This window comes from Chanodichthys erythropterus, chromosome 12 (assembly GCF_024489055.1).
Source record: "Chanodichthys erythropterus isolate Z2021 chromosome 12, ASM2448905v1, whole genome shotgun sequence".
Taxonomy (NCBI): Eukaryota; Metazoa; Chordata; class Actinopteri; order Cypriniformes; family Xenocyprididae; genus Chanodichthys; species Chanodichthys erythropterus.
In genome coordinates, this window is record NC_090232.1 from 57,019,236 (window position 1) to 57,033,429 (window position 14,194).

The 14,194-nt window shown below is 43.5% G+C and overlaps 1 protein-coding gene across 8 annotated transcripts in view; it reads right to left on the reverse strand.

Moving 5' to 3' along the window:
- chst10 (carbohydrate sulfotransferase 10) overlaps positions 1–14,194 on the reverse strand; it is a 155,879-nt gene that overhangs the window by 51,866 nt on the left and 89,819 nt on the right. For 7 of the 8 annotated variants that reach the window (XM_067403667.1, XM_067403665.1, XM_067403662.1 and 4 more), the window contains exons 2-5: positions 13,452–13,592; positions 13,187–13,293; positions 12,806–13,040; positions 12,535–12,640 (exon numbers count right to left, since the gene is read on the reverse strand). In XM_067403667.1, the coding sequence (XP_067259768.1) occupies positions 12,535–12,640; positions 12,806–13,040; positions 13,187–13,293; positions 13,452–13,551 (548 nt within the window). In that variant the 5' untranslated portion in view covers positions 13,552–13,592. The remainder of the gene's footprint in view (positions 1–12,534; positions 12,641–12,805; positions 13,041–13,186; positions 13,294–13,451; positions 13,593–14,194) is intronic. The other variant, XM_067403668.1, reaches the window with a different exon arrangement.

Sequence of the window (14,194 nt, forward strand, 5' to 3'; positions counted from 1 at the left end):
TCTGTGTCCAAGCACATTAATAGAGAGGCTAAGGGAAGGAAAAGATGTGGTAAAAAAAAAAAGTGTACAAGCAATAGGGATAACCGCACCCTGGAGGGGATTGTGAAACAAAACCCATTCAAAAATGTGGGGGAGATTCACAAAGAGTGGACTGCAGCTGGAGTCAGTGCTTCAAGAACCACTACGCACAGATGTATGCAAGACATGGGTTTCAGCTGTCGCATTCCTTGTGTCAAGACACTCTTGAACAACAGACAGCGTCAGAAGCGTCTAGCCTGGGCTGAAGACAAAAAGGACTGGATTGCTGCTGAGTGGTCCAAAGTTATGTTCTCTGATGAAAGTAAATTTTGCATTTCCTTTGGAAATCAGGGTCCCAGAGTATGGAGGAAGAGAGGAGAGGCACACAATGCACGTTGCTTGAGGTCCAGTGTAAAGTTTCCACAGTCAATGATGGTTTGGGGTGCCATGTCATCTGCTGGTGTTGGTCCACTGTGTTTTCTGAGGTCCAAGGTCAACGCAGCCGTATACCAGGAAGTTTTAGAGTTTTGTTATCATTAACAGCATTACCTGTTATAAGTACAGTTCTCTGTTCAAGTCGGGGTGTGTACGGCGTGGGTTGTGGCCTACAACAGCCCAAATAAAAACCCCTTTTCAATAGCACGTCTCGTTATTGCCTGAGAACGCTACAGTATGAAATAAACACCTCCGCCCCTAGGTAATTTGTGGGTAGTGCAGTGGCGGCACCGGCAACCTGTTCGTCTTGAAAATTAACCCTCTGGAGTCTGAGGCTGATTTGGGGCTTGGAGAAGTTTTGAAATACCCTGACATTTGTGCTTTTTTCATTTGTTCATAAACATATAAATGACAAAAGTGTCATTACACTGTATTCAGCACAATCTAGGCTACAATAATATGTGAGGAACATGTATGTACATGTTTGTGTTTTTGAAGGAATAACATTTATGCGTGGTTATTGAAAAAACAAAAAACTTAAGTCACTGAAATAAGGCCAAAAAAAGTATAGTAAATCTGTGTTCACAAGACTTCTGGGTATTGGAGGTTGTAAACTAGAGTTTTTGCTTCAAAATTATGTAAATATTATGCTGCCTACTCCATGTAAAACAATATATTGATTTAGTTTTTGTAAGACACTTTTTGCCAAGAAACACAGTATGCGAGGAGGCGTGAATCACCACTGAAAATGGGAAGACAAAAGAATTGGATAGTAATGAGCTGAAATGACTTGCATATTAATGAGGTATTTCAGTCAGGTAGGCTGTGAAAAAAACCTTCTGTGATGTCTCAAGCTCATTATGATATATGAAACATACAGAAAAATATTATTACAATATAAAGTAATGATTTTATATTATACTTTAAAATATAATGTATTTCTGTGATGCAAAGAGTCTGAATATAGGCTTTTAGTTTAAAAGCATGCACATTTGGAGAAATATTGGATTCTCATGCTTATGTCAATTTTCTATACAGAGGAGTTATATTAATTTAATATTCACTGTCATTACTATAAGCGCTGGTGTTTTCAATTCATCTTTGAAGTCGGAGGGCGCTCTGTGCATTTTAGTCCACAAATTCATCTAAAAGAAGAAGAGGCTATTCCATGAATGGAGTTTCCAATTCATACAGCAGCAGGAGGGCGCTAAAGAAACAAAAACTCATCTAAAATTCATCCATAGAAGAAAAGTAAACAGGAACTAACTGCATGTCTTCTAGAGATCGCTAACCATGACTTTTACATCCAGATAAACACTTTTCAAGACAATAAATACACGATTGAGACGATGAATGCATGTATTGCCTCTGAATTTGCGTCTGAATAGCGCTGGCTCTGTGGGCGTGGCCGCATTAGCGGATAATGAGCTGAATCACGGATTTCTGACATGGCTCTCTTTTCATACAGATTACATAGACACAGAAGGTTTGTTTTCGATTTGACTTACATGATTTAAAACCTGACATCTTAACGTTTTTTTAGACATAAGTTAAATTTTTCTGTGATTAGTATTCACTAAGTTACAGTTAATTTTCTGAGAACTATCAGATTGGACTTCTTTCAGAGGGAGAGGAGAGATCAAGCATCATGTTAGTTTTCTTTATTTTACAAAAAGCACAACATTTTGTTTTTACTTTGAGTGTATATAAATAAAAGAAAACATTCTATACTTTCAATTGATATATTACTTATGTCTCTATGACAAAAAATGACGGAGTATTTTAAGTCTGTTTTGCTGCAATGTGAAAAAAAAACTGCAAAACGCGCCGGCGCGCTTTCAGACCTCAGAGTGTTAAAGCCTTTGCATAGACGCACCTGCAGAAATATACATTTGATTACATTTTGGAGAACAGATGGAAGAAGATCCATCAATGTGTATTTGATCATTGTTTTTGTTCAGATATTCAGCAGTTATGAGCGCAAGCATATGTAAAAAGTTTTCTCTCCTTCTTCTTCCAAATGTTATTATTATACAAAGCAAAATAATGATAATTGGGCTACAGGTGCCAAAAATAATGCTAGTGTCTTCTGTGTTTGTTGCAAAGATATCTAATTATGATAATAATTATAATTTAAATATCCATCTTAATAACATGCTATTGTATTGTTGTATAGGCTACATAGCGACATACACAGCTCATAAGTTTGGGATGGGTAAGATTTTTAATGTTTTTAAAAGAAGTTTCTTCTGCTAACCAAGGCTGCATTTATTAAATTAAAAATTTAGTTTATTGTAATAAACATATTGTGAAATATTATTACAATTTAAAATAACCGTTTTCTATTTGAATGTAGTATTTTACAAAAGTAATTTATTCCTGTGATCAAAGCTGAATTTTCCGCATCATTATTCCAGTCTTCAGTGTCACAGGATCCTTCAGAAAGATGAAGAAATGAAAGATGAAGAAATGAAGAAACATTTCTGATTATTATCAATGTTGAAAACAGTTTCAGGATTCCTTGATGAATATAAAGTTCAAAAGAACAGCATTTATCTGAAATACAAAGCTTTTGTAACATTATACACTATACACTATATCTTCAAAAGTTTGGGGTCAGTAAGAATTTTTATTTTTATTTTCTTGAAAAGAAATTAATACATTTTTTCAGCAAGGATGCATTAAATCGATCAAAAGTGACAGTAAAGACATGATGAATAACGTACAAAAGATTATAATTCAAATGCTGTTCAAAATGCTTTTGAACTTTCTATTCAAAGAATCCTGAAAAAAAATAGTGTACACAAATACTTTGTACAACTGTACACAATAAATGTTTCTTGAGCAGCAAATCAGCATATTAGAATGATTTCTGAAGGATCATGTGACACTGAAGACTGGAGTAATGATACTGAAAATTCAGCTTCGCCAACACAAGAATAAATTACATTTTAAAATATTTTAAAATAGAAAACAGTTATTTTAAATTGTAATAATATTTCACAATATTACTGTTTTTACTGTGCTGTTTTTACTTTTTTACTGTACTCTGCATGAAATACAGCCTTGGTGAGCAGACGAAACTTATTTTAAAAACATTAAAAATTTTACTGATACCAAACTTTTGAGCGGTAGTGTATATACATACAAAGTAACTAGTAACTAGCTACTTGAGTAGTTTTTCATTGGATACTTTTTTTACTCTCACTCAAGTAACTATTAAGATTATTACTTTAACTTTTACTTTGAGTAAATATTTCTACAAGTACTTGTACTTTTACTTGTGTACAGTTTTTGGATACTCTACCCACCTCTAATAGTGACCAGATATTTGCCCACATTGGACTGCATGCATATGATACTGAGATCACTGACTGGATGCAGGTAAGTTTTTTTTTTTTTTTTTTTTTTCAACAGTGCAGAAACACCAAATGCCAGGTATGTGATGTTCACATGTATCTTTGAACAGGATTTATTTCCAAGTATAACTGTGTACTCTCATTTATATAGTTAACTATATTCTAAATAAACTACAAACTAAAAAATTATATATTTCTTTTGTCACTGCATTCTTAGTTTACTCAGTCACATTCCTCACTGAATGGCTCATTATGCAGCACATTAGGGGCATTGTCTTAATCTCCTTAATCTCCTCAGGTGTGAATCTCAGCATTATTCATGAAGATTCACGCCTCTTTGCATAAGGCCTGTCTAAACAAAAAGTGTCTTAGAAATTTAGAAAAATTTAGAAATTAGACATTTCTTAGAAATTTAAGAAATGTCTTAGAAATGTAACATTTAAAATTAATACATTGTTTTATGTGTCTGAGTGGGCAGGATGATTTTTACATCGTTGTGAAGCAAAAACTCTAGACTGTCTTCATCATGGCACCTGTTAGTGGGTGGGATATATTAGGCAGCAAGTGAACACTTGGTCCTCAAAGTTGATGTGTTAGAAGCAGGAAAAATGGGCAAGCGTAAGGATTTGAGCGAGTTTGGGCCAAATTGTGATGGCTGGACGACTGGATCAGAGAATCTCCAAAACTGCAAATCTTGTGGGGTGTTCCTGGTCTGCAGAGGCCAGTATCTATCAAAAGTGGTCCAAGGAAAGAACAGTGGTGAACCGGCAACAAGGTCATGAGCGGCCAAGGCTCATTGATGCACATGGGGAGCTAAGGCTGGCCCATGTGCTCCGATCCAACAGACGAGCGACTGTAGATCAAACTGCGCAAGAAGTTAATGCTGGTTCTGATAGAAAGGTGTCAGAATACACAGTTGCATAGTCGCAGACCAGTCAGGGTGCCCATGCTGACCCCTGTCCACCGCCGAATGTGCCAAGGAGCATTGGAAGAAGATGGCCTGGTCTGATGAATAACGTTTTCTTTTACATCATGTGGATGGCTGGGTACGTGTGCGTCATTTACCTGGGGAACACATGACACCAGGATGCACTATATGAAGAAGGTGGAGGCAGTGTAATGCTTTGGGCAATGTTCTGCTGGGAAACTTTGGGTCCAGCCATCCATGTGGATGTTACTTTAACACGTACCACCTAGGTATTACTGCAGACCATGTACACCCTTTCATGGTAACGGTATTCCCTGGTTGATGTGGCCTCTTTCAGAAGGATAATGTGCCCTGCCGCAAAGCAAAAATGGTTTGAAAGAAGAAAGTCATAGCCTAGGATGACTTGAGGGTGAGTAATGCTTGGGGTAATTTACGTTTGAAAGTATATTTCATGGAACACATGGGGTACTTTTTACCCCTGTGTAGTTCTCACTCTCATTTCTCTCTGACAGGCCAATTGCCACAAACTCGTAACATTAGCTGTGGTTAGGGGTGCAACGGATCGTGGTTGAACCATGATCCGTACAAACTAGGCCCCACGGTCAGGAACACATATGATTCACGGATTAACTGCATTTAGGCATTATATAGTAAAAGTTTATTACTTGCACGTGTTTGTAAGTCTTACCAACTTAAAACACTAAAGTGTTTTCTAAATTCAAATGCAGGAAGAGGCAAAATTCACAATCGCACATTTTCTGTATGCACACATTCAAAACACGCACACTCACAAAGGCGCCTTTCAGATGGCACGCAAACGCATAATCGAGCTGTTTCGCAACTCCTTGAGCTTGAACGAACACATACATAAAAAATAATCTCAAAATCACTGTCTCGACAAGTATTCTTGTATAGAGTCGGTTATAAAGTCTTAACTGAAGCTAAACAGTTGAGAAAACTTGTGAAAGAAATCAGATGTTTCATCACATTGGTTCCATGCATTTAGTGACAGCAGCCTAAAAATAACTGCTATATCATTAATTGTCAAACAACAAAACCACTTTAATAATAATTAATCTATATTTAATTTATCCAGTGAACACTATGCATGCAGTGTAATTACAATTATATTTATATTATTACATATCTGTACAGTAATACTTTTTTTAAGACCTATCATTATTTTTACCTGTTCTATAGTATTTATCCCTGTTTTAATTTGTATATTTTTATTTTTACTGCCTGATCACTTGTCTTTAATAATATCTGAACTCTATTAGTTAGGAATTTTTGCTGTGGTATCAAAGTACTTAAAGTGATCTTGGAATGGGAAGCAAAGTTACATTTGTCTTAAGTGATCCTTTTCACCACTAGCTCCGGTTCAATAGTACTTGTATTGTGCATAATTTTAGTCATTCCCGCAGGTTTCGCGCTCCTACCAAAAGCTTGTGCACCACTGATCTATATAAGTGGCATTCTCAAACAGCTCTCAAGTACCAACGTGATTTCTTTTTTCAGGCTTATTGCACTTAAACGTACAAAATTATATCAAAATGCCAATCTTGCAGAGTATTCCGGTAAATACAGTTGAGAGAAAATGCAAGCTGTGTAACAGTATATTGGATACATAAGCTCTGTTGTAAAGAAAAGAGCAAAGTGACAGCAGCCTAATAAACCTGCTGCTATCTGTCATGTTAATCAAAGAACAAAAAACAGAGAAAATCACTTGCTGCTCAACTGGATAACTTTTGTAACTTTAATTGTAACCATTAATCTGTATTTAATTTTCACAATGAAAACTATCCGGTTTTATATTACATTTGATTACTTTCATTTCTGTAGTGTTTCTTACCTGAATAGACCCACCTGAAAAACTTAAAGCCATGTTTATTTAATTTTTCTCTTTATTCTATTGTTTTTATTTGTGCTATTGTTTGCAATTTGTTTATTTGTTCTTATTTTATTACTTAATGTTTACTTGTTTACTTTTGTAAATGTAGTTCAATGATTCAAATAAAGCCTTCCTGTGTTGTGTGCAAGCTATTACAACAAAATTAACCAAATTATCAAACAATTATGAGATAATACCAAATTATCTGTATAGCAGTATATATGGAAGTTTTCCCTCTGGTTTTGAATATGGTATTAAATATTGATATTTTTCAAGGTATCGTATCGAAGTTTGAAATTCCAGTATCGTGACAACACTAGTACATACAATTTATGTTTGCAGATCTGTAATTTGTTTTGTACCATGTCTCAAAATTGTTTTTCTTATTTTGGTAAAGTTTAACAGGGCTCAACAATAAGGATGGTGTGTTTCTTACACTGGTGAGCCAGTGTAAGAAACAAATACACAGCAATTTTTCAGCAAAAGTGTGAGCAATTTATGGAGTTACAATACAGCCGTAAAAAACGTTCCCTTTCAGTCGGTCACGTTCGACGTACGTCAGTAGTGACCGACGAATTGGGATATCGCTTAGAGAGCCCTATCAGCTTAGTGTGAACTAAAACAAGCCAATGGAATTGCCGTGCGATATTTGCATAATGCGCACCGCCTCCAACAGGTGTATATAAATAGGAAGCAGATGCAATCGCATTCTGTCTTTCGCTTCGGAACCAAACACTGGTGTCCTGCTTCAAAGAAGACTTTCACAAGGTGAAACTAAAACTGCCTCAGAAGAGGAGAAACAGCGCTGTTTTGTGTTGGCAGTCAAGGCACTTCAGCGAGGTCGCAAGCTTCCGGGGAGCCTGAGCTTAAAAGCTCTCAACTGCTGTTTTAACAGCAACTCTCAAATCTTCCACCTGTCTGTGCATTGCGATTTGGGCTGGTTCCTCCAGTGATCGCTTCAGCATGAGTGAGCTGACTGTTCCCCTTCTAAAAGAGCTTTACAGACGAACCCTGACAGTATGTCATTTCGTCTGTGCGTTACTGGGTGCGGTCGTATCCTGGTCCCTGCTGATTGGCACAATCGCTGCATCGCTGTGTTTGGGCGTTCAGCACGCTGAAGCAGCTTTTGTGGATTGCGGGAATATGACTATCGCAGTGCTGAGGTCTAGACTCTCCTTCCTGAAGTCTCAGGAAGCGGGGGTCCCCTCCCCTATGCCCCGTTCGACTGTTTTTTCCGGCTCCGGTCAGAGTGACGGTTCTGCTGCGTATAGGAAGGGTGACTTGAGGATCACGGTTAGGGCTTCCCCGCCGAGCACCGCTCCGCGGGCCCCTGCCGCCTCATCAGCACTGCAACCGATCGTGACGCCGTTGGTTTCCACTAGGCCCTCTACGGACTGTCCAGCCATTACCTTTGGTGCGCCTGCAGCGGAGCAGATGTCGATGTCTGCATCGGAGGGTGAGCCAGAGTCCTCGGGGGAGGAAGATGACGGCTGTGCTTTCCCGGGCCGCTGAGTATGTCAAGCTCGTGTGGAATCCTCCACCCTGCCCCGGCCCATCTTGGTTGGATGATTGGTACTTGGGGGGGGGGGGGGGGGGGTCGCATTGGTCAAAACCAGCGTCCCGCCGCAATGCCCTTCTTCCCGGAAGTGCACGATGAGGTGACCAGGTCTTGGCAAGCACCGTATAGTGTTCGTGCAAGGCCTGGTCCCTCGTCCGCCTTCACCTCCCTGGACAGCGGGGAAGCCAGGGGATACGCGAGGATCCCACCAGTCGAGCGGTCTGTTGCGATGCAGCTGTGTCCAACGGCCACTGGCTGGCGTGGTGAGCCGCGCCTCCCGTCCCGGGCCTGTAAGTTCTCAGCCGGTCTGACTGAGAAGGCTTACAGAGCCTGTGGACAGGCTGCCTCCGCCCTGCATGCCATGGCCCTTTTGCAGGTTTACCAGGCAAAAGCGCTATCGGAAATGCCCCAGGAAGGGCTTGACCAACAGTTGCTTGGGGAGTTGCGCGCAGCCACTGACCTTGCTCTCCGGGCAACGAAGGTGACAGCGCGCTTTGTGGGTCATGCGATGTTTACTCTGGTAGTCCAGAAACGCCACCTCTGGCTGACCTTGGCGGACATGAGGGAAACTGATAAACATCGGTTCCTGGACTCCCCCGTGTCTCCGGTCGGCCTTTTCGGCGACGCAGTAGAGAGCTTTGCCCAACAGTTCTCCGCTGCACAGAAGCAGGCTGAGGCCATCAAACACGTCATGCCACGGCGGTCCGCTGCTGCCTCCACCCAGCCGCCTGTGGCTCAGCCTCAGCCTGTTCGTCGCCGAGGGCGCCCGCCTGTGTAGTCCTCCGCCCCTGCTAAGTCGGCGAAGCAGCAGCCTACACCGGCCAAACAGCAGGGTGCCGGTCGCGGACATGGTGCCCAGCCAGTCTCTGCCAAGCCAGGTGGTAAGCGGTCAAGGAAGTCACGGCCCTGGAGTGGAAGGTTCCTGCTCTTCGGGAGAGTATTCCATCATCTCTCCCACCCCCGGAGGAGGGCCGGGGGGAATTTGTGATGTCTGTCCATCTAGGATTGGTTTGCAGCGATCGACCTGAAGGATGCATACTTTCATGTCTCGATTCTGCCTTGACACAGACCCTTCCTACGGTTTGCGTTCGAGGGTCGGGCATATCAGTACAAAGTCCTACCCTTCGGGCTGGCCATGTCACCCCGCGTCTTTACGAAGGTTGCGGAGGCGGCCATTGTTCCCCTCAAGGAACAAGACATTCGTATTCTCAACCATCTCGACGACTAGTTGATCCTGGCCAGCTCGCGAGAGCAGTTGTGCGAACACAGGGACATGGTTTTAGCTCACCTCAGCCGGTTGGGTCTTCGGGTCAACTGGGACAAGAGCAAACTCGCCCCTGGGCAGAGGATCTCTTATCTCGGTCTCGAGCTAGACTCGGTCACACGGACTCTCACCGAGGTGCGCGTCCAGTCGGTGTTGAACTGCCTGAGCTCGCTCAAGCGTAGGACAGTGGCCCCACTGAAAGATTTTCAGAGGCTCCTGGGGCATATGGCATCTGCAGCCGCGGTCACGCCGCTCGGATTGCTCCATATGAGGCCGCTTCAACACTGGCTCCGCGGCCGGGTCCCGAGATGGGCGTGGCAGCGCGACACGCTCCGTGTCCCTGTGACACCGAGCTGCCGTCGCTCCCTAATCCGGTGGTCAGATCCTTCGTTCCTGCGGGCCGGAGTACCCCTCGAACAAGTGTCCAGGCATGGGATGGGGGGCCACGTACAACGGGCATGCAGTGTCGGGTCTTTGGACGGGGCCTCAGCTGCATTGGCATATCAATTGCCTGGAGTTGCTAGCAGTACGTCTTGCACTGGGCTGCTTCAAGGAGCTGCTGTCAGACAAGCACGTACTGGTCCGCTCAGACAGCACTGCGGCCGTTGCGTACATCAACCATCAAGGTGGTCTATGCTCCCGTCGCATGTCGCAACTCGCCCGCCATCTCTTGCTATGGAGTCAGATGCATCTGAGGTCGCTTCGTGCCATTCATGTCCCAGGTGTGCTCAACCGTGCAGCCGACGAACTCTCACGGCGGCCTCCACTTGCGGGCGAGTGGCGGCTCCATCCTCAGGCGGTCCAGCTGATCTGGCAGCACTTCGGCGAAGCCCAGGTAGACCTGTTTGCCTCCCCAGAGACTGCCCACTGCCAATGGTTTTATTCCCTGACCGGCGGCACGCTCGGCACGGATGCCCTGGCACACAGCTGGCCCCGGGGCCTACGCAAATATGCGCTTCCTCCAGTGAGCCTTCTCGCACAGCTCCTGTGCAAGGTCAGGGAGGACGAGGAGCAGGTTCTGATAGTGGCACCGTACTGGCCCACTCGGACCTGGTTTTCGGACCTGATGCTTCTCGCGACAGCCCCTCCTTGGCCGATTCCTCTGAGGAAGGACCTCCTGACTCAGAGACGGGGCACCCTGTGACACCCGCGTCCCGACCTGTGGAACCTCCACGTGTGGTCCCTGGACGGGATGCGGAGGTTCTGAGTGATCTCCCGCAAGCGGTCGTAGACACCATCACTTCCGATAGAGCTCCTTCCAGTGGGCGGTAAGTCCCTGGGGAAACACGATCTGATCGTCAGGTTCCTGAGGGGGGCAAGGAGACTATCCTCCTTGCCCTTCCTCTGTACCCTCTTGGGATCTGACCCTGGTTCTCTCAGCTCTCCAGGGTCATCCCTTTGAGCCTTTGCAATCAGTCGACCTGAAAGTAATGTCTCTTAAAACTGTCCTTCTGGTTGCAATGGCTTCCCTTAAGAGGGTAGGGGATCTGCATGCATTTTCGGTCGATGAATCGTGCCTGGAATTCTGGCCTGGTGATTCTCACGTCATCCTGAGACCCTGTCCTGGATATGTGCCCAAGGTTCCTACCACTCTCTTCAGAGATCAGGTAGTGAACCTGCAAGCGCTGCCTTCGGAGGAGGCAGACCCAGCCCTAGCTTCACTCTGTCCCGTCCGCGCTCGGCATGTGTATGTTGACAGAACGCGAAGCTTCAGGACCTCAGACCAGCTCTTTGTCTGTTACAGAGGCCAGCAGAAGGGAAAGGCTGTCTCCAAGCAGATGATGGCCCACTGGATAGTGGATGCCATCACCCTGGCGTATGGTTCCCAGGGTGTGCCTTGCCCGTTCGGGTTGAGAGCCCACTCCACCAGAGGAGTGGCCTCTTCCTGGGCGCTGGCTCATGGCGCCTCGCTGACAGATAGCTGCAGGCTGGGCGACACCTAACACGTTCGCTAGGTTTTATAGCCTACGTGTAGAGCCGGTATCTTCCCGTGTACTCGCTTCCACTAGTCGGTAGACGCATTGAACCTGCTCTAAGTGTCGGCTTGCAATGCCATTCCCGCCCCCTGGGCCGGATACGTGCATTGCGGAGTGTCTGATGCCAGGCCTACATCCGTCTCTGACGTTGTCTGATGGCTAGGGTCCATATGTTGTGACTCCTCTACATGAGCGGTCCCATATGTGTAATTGTCCACGGTTAAACTCCCTACGGTGAGCCCGTGTCTTCCCTTAGCAGAGCCAGCTCTGCTGTCACCTGTCAGACGTAGTCTCTCCCTACCAGGTAGAGCCGTCCCAGGGACTCCATATGCGTACTGCCCTTCCAGGCCAGTCCATATGTGTATTCCCACGTAAATTCCTCCGCGTTGAGCACTGGAAGGGGTTTTGTAACTGTGGCGCTTTAGTTGGGATCCCAATTCATCGGTCACTACTTTCGTACGTCGAAAGTGACCAACTGAAAGGGAACGTCTCGGTTACGCATGTAACCCTCGTTCCCTGAAGGAGGGAAAGGAGACGTACGTCCCCGTCACCACAGTTTCTGTACCATCGCTGTAGTGCGGACACCAGTTGTCTCCTCAGCGAAAAACAGAGTGCGATTGCATCTGCTTCCTATTTATATACACCTGTTGGAGGCAGTGCGCATTATGCAAATATCACACGCCAATTCCATTGGCTTGTTTTAGTTCACACAAAGCTGATAGGGCTCTCTAAGCGATATCCCAATTCGTCGGTCACTACTGACGTACGTCTCCATTCCCTCCTCCAGGGAATGAGGGTTACATACGTAACCGAGACGTTTTCTTTTCGTAAACAACAAAAATATGTTTAAATGAACAAAACATTGTAATGAAAACTTAGCATAAGCATTTCTAGAAAAAAATGCATTGCTTAAAATGAAAACTGATCATTCTTTTTTGGCAAGCCCACTGAAAATGTTGGAAGGGCAAGTAAAAATCTAAAAATCTTACTGGCCAGCTAATCAATTAATCAATAATAATGTTGATTGTTGAGCCCTCTTTAGTAACATTTATTTCCCAAGAAACATATCTTTACAAAAAAAATTGTAAGGTGAACTTATGTAAACCTTTGATGAATTTCTGTGTCAGTCATAGAGGACAGGCGAGGTAAACCATTTCTTTCATGGTCATGAACCAAGTTCTCTGGTATAGCTTCAACCTTTGAGAACTTTCCTAAAACACACAAAAAATGCTTTACGTTCAAGAAAGATATACAGTTAAAAGTTTAAATAAATAAAACAGGATGCTGAATTAATTTTACAGGTCTAATTTGGTTTATTTTGGTTAATTTTAGATTTATCAAATGTACAAGTTATTTAACCTGAAGACATTTCTCACCATTTAGGACAATTAGAACCTTCTTCCACTGTGTGTTTCCAACTTTGGGTGTCTGACAGAAGAGAATCTTGTGCTTGTCACACACAAAAATGCGGTCCAAGACAAACTTGCGCACATTTGTGTGGGTGAGGTTCCAAAGAGATGAATTTCTGCAAACAGTTGATAACAGCTCCAGACGCTTCTCATTCACTGACTGCCAGTCTATGGGCTCCACCACAGAGGGACTAACTGAGGACTAACAGCCACAACACATGCAGTCAACACACTTGCACATAAACATGACACCCAAAAACAGATCATATGTAATTCTTGACAATTAAATTCATTGATTTTGAATAAAACAAATAAGTAAACCCTCTGTACACAGACAAACTGTCTCACCAATATATATGGCTGTGATGCTTCCTTGTCTGGCCTCTGGACTGAAGGTAGTTTTGTTGTAACAGATGGCATGGTCCAAACAAACATGTCTGCCCTCCCAGCAAAGTCTGAAAATTTATTGAGGGGAAACTGTCAGACTGCCTTATGGACAGTGAATATAAACATGCATGTTGTGGGACTTTTTAAATGACAAATGCAACATAGGTAGAAACTTTAAACCAATCTCTCTGCACAGAAATGCTGACATAATGTGAAAAACACATACCACCTGGTATTCTGAAGCTGAAGTTGATGAACTTGCTGACGAACATAAGGATGAGCAGCACCCAGCCACAAGCACCAACCAGCAACCAATGGCGACGCATTATTGGCACATGGACAGGCAAAAAAAAAAAAAAAAAAAGTCCTACAATAAAAACATATTTGAGCTGTGAAAATGAGTTAATATTTATTATTACTATTTGCTGTTGAACGCATTAATAATAATTAACGTAATTAACACAATATCCGTCTTTTTAATTCCTGAAACAGCTATGCTAATGTATTTTTCCCCACATCCTTTAATTCAAAATTACAGAAAGCTATATTATCACGCTATCTGTTTGCTTCTCACCAGGTCTATGAAGCAACAGAGGTCAACCAGGGTGGTATGCATGTATACAGCTGCGCTCACAGCCTCCTTTTTAGCACACTTTGCAAGTCTAGCTTTTGATCCTATCAGTAATGTTCTTGTCTCTGTGACTAAGACAAGCAGGTGTAAGTTTTTAACTAATCATTTTTATTACTTATGAAAACTGTCGCCTCTGGCTTGTAAGGGTGCTCCATTTGATTGACTACCGATCGCTATCGGCCGACAATCGCTTCTAATGATTGGATCAGTGGCAAATTAAGAGGTCAATCTCATAAACCTGATCTCATGCTGACAATGCAAAAAGACACACAGCTGAAGTGAGAGCAAATGACATGCAGCGGCGCCATCTCAATCTCTGTCCAGCGCGGGTAAAACAA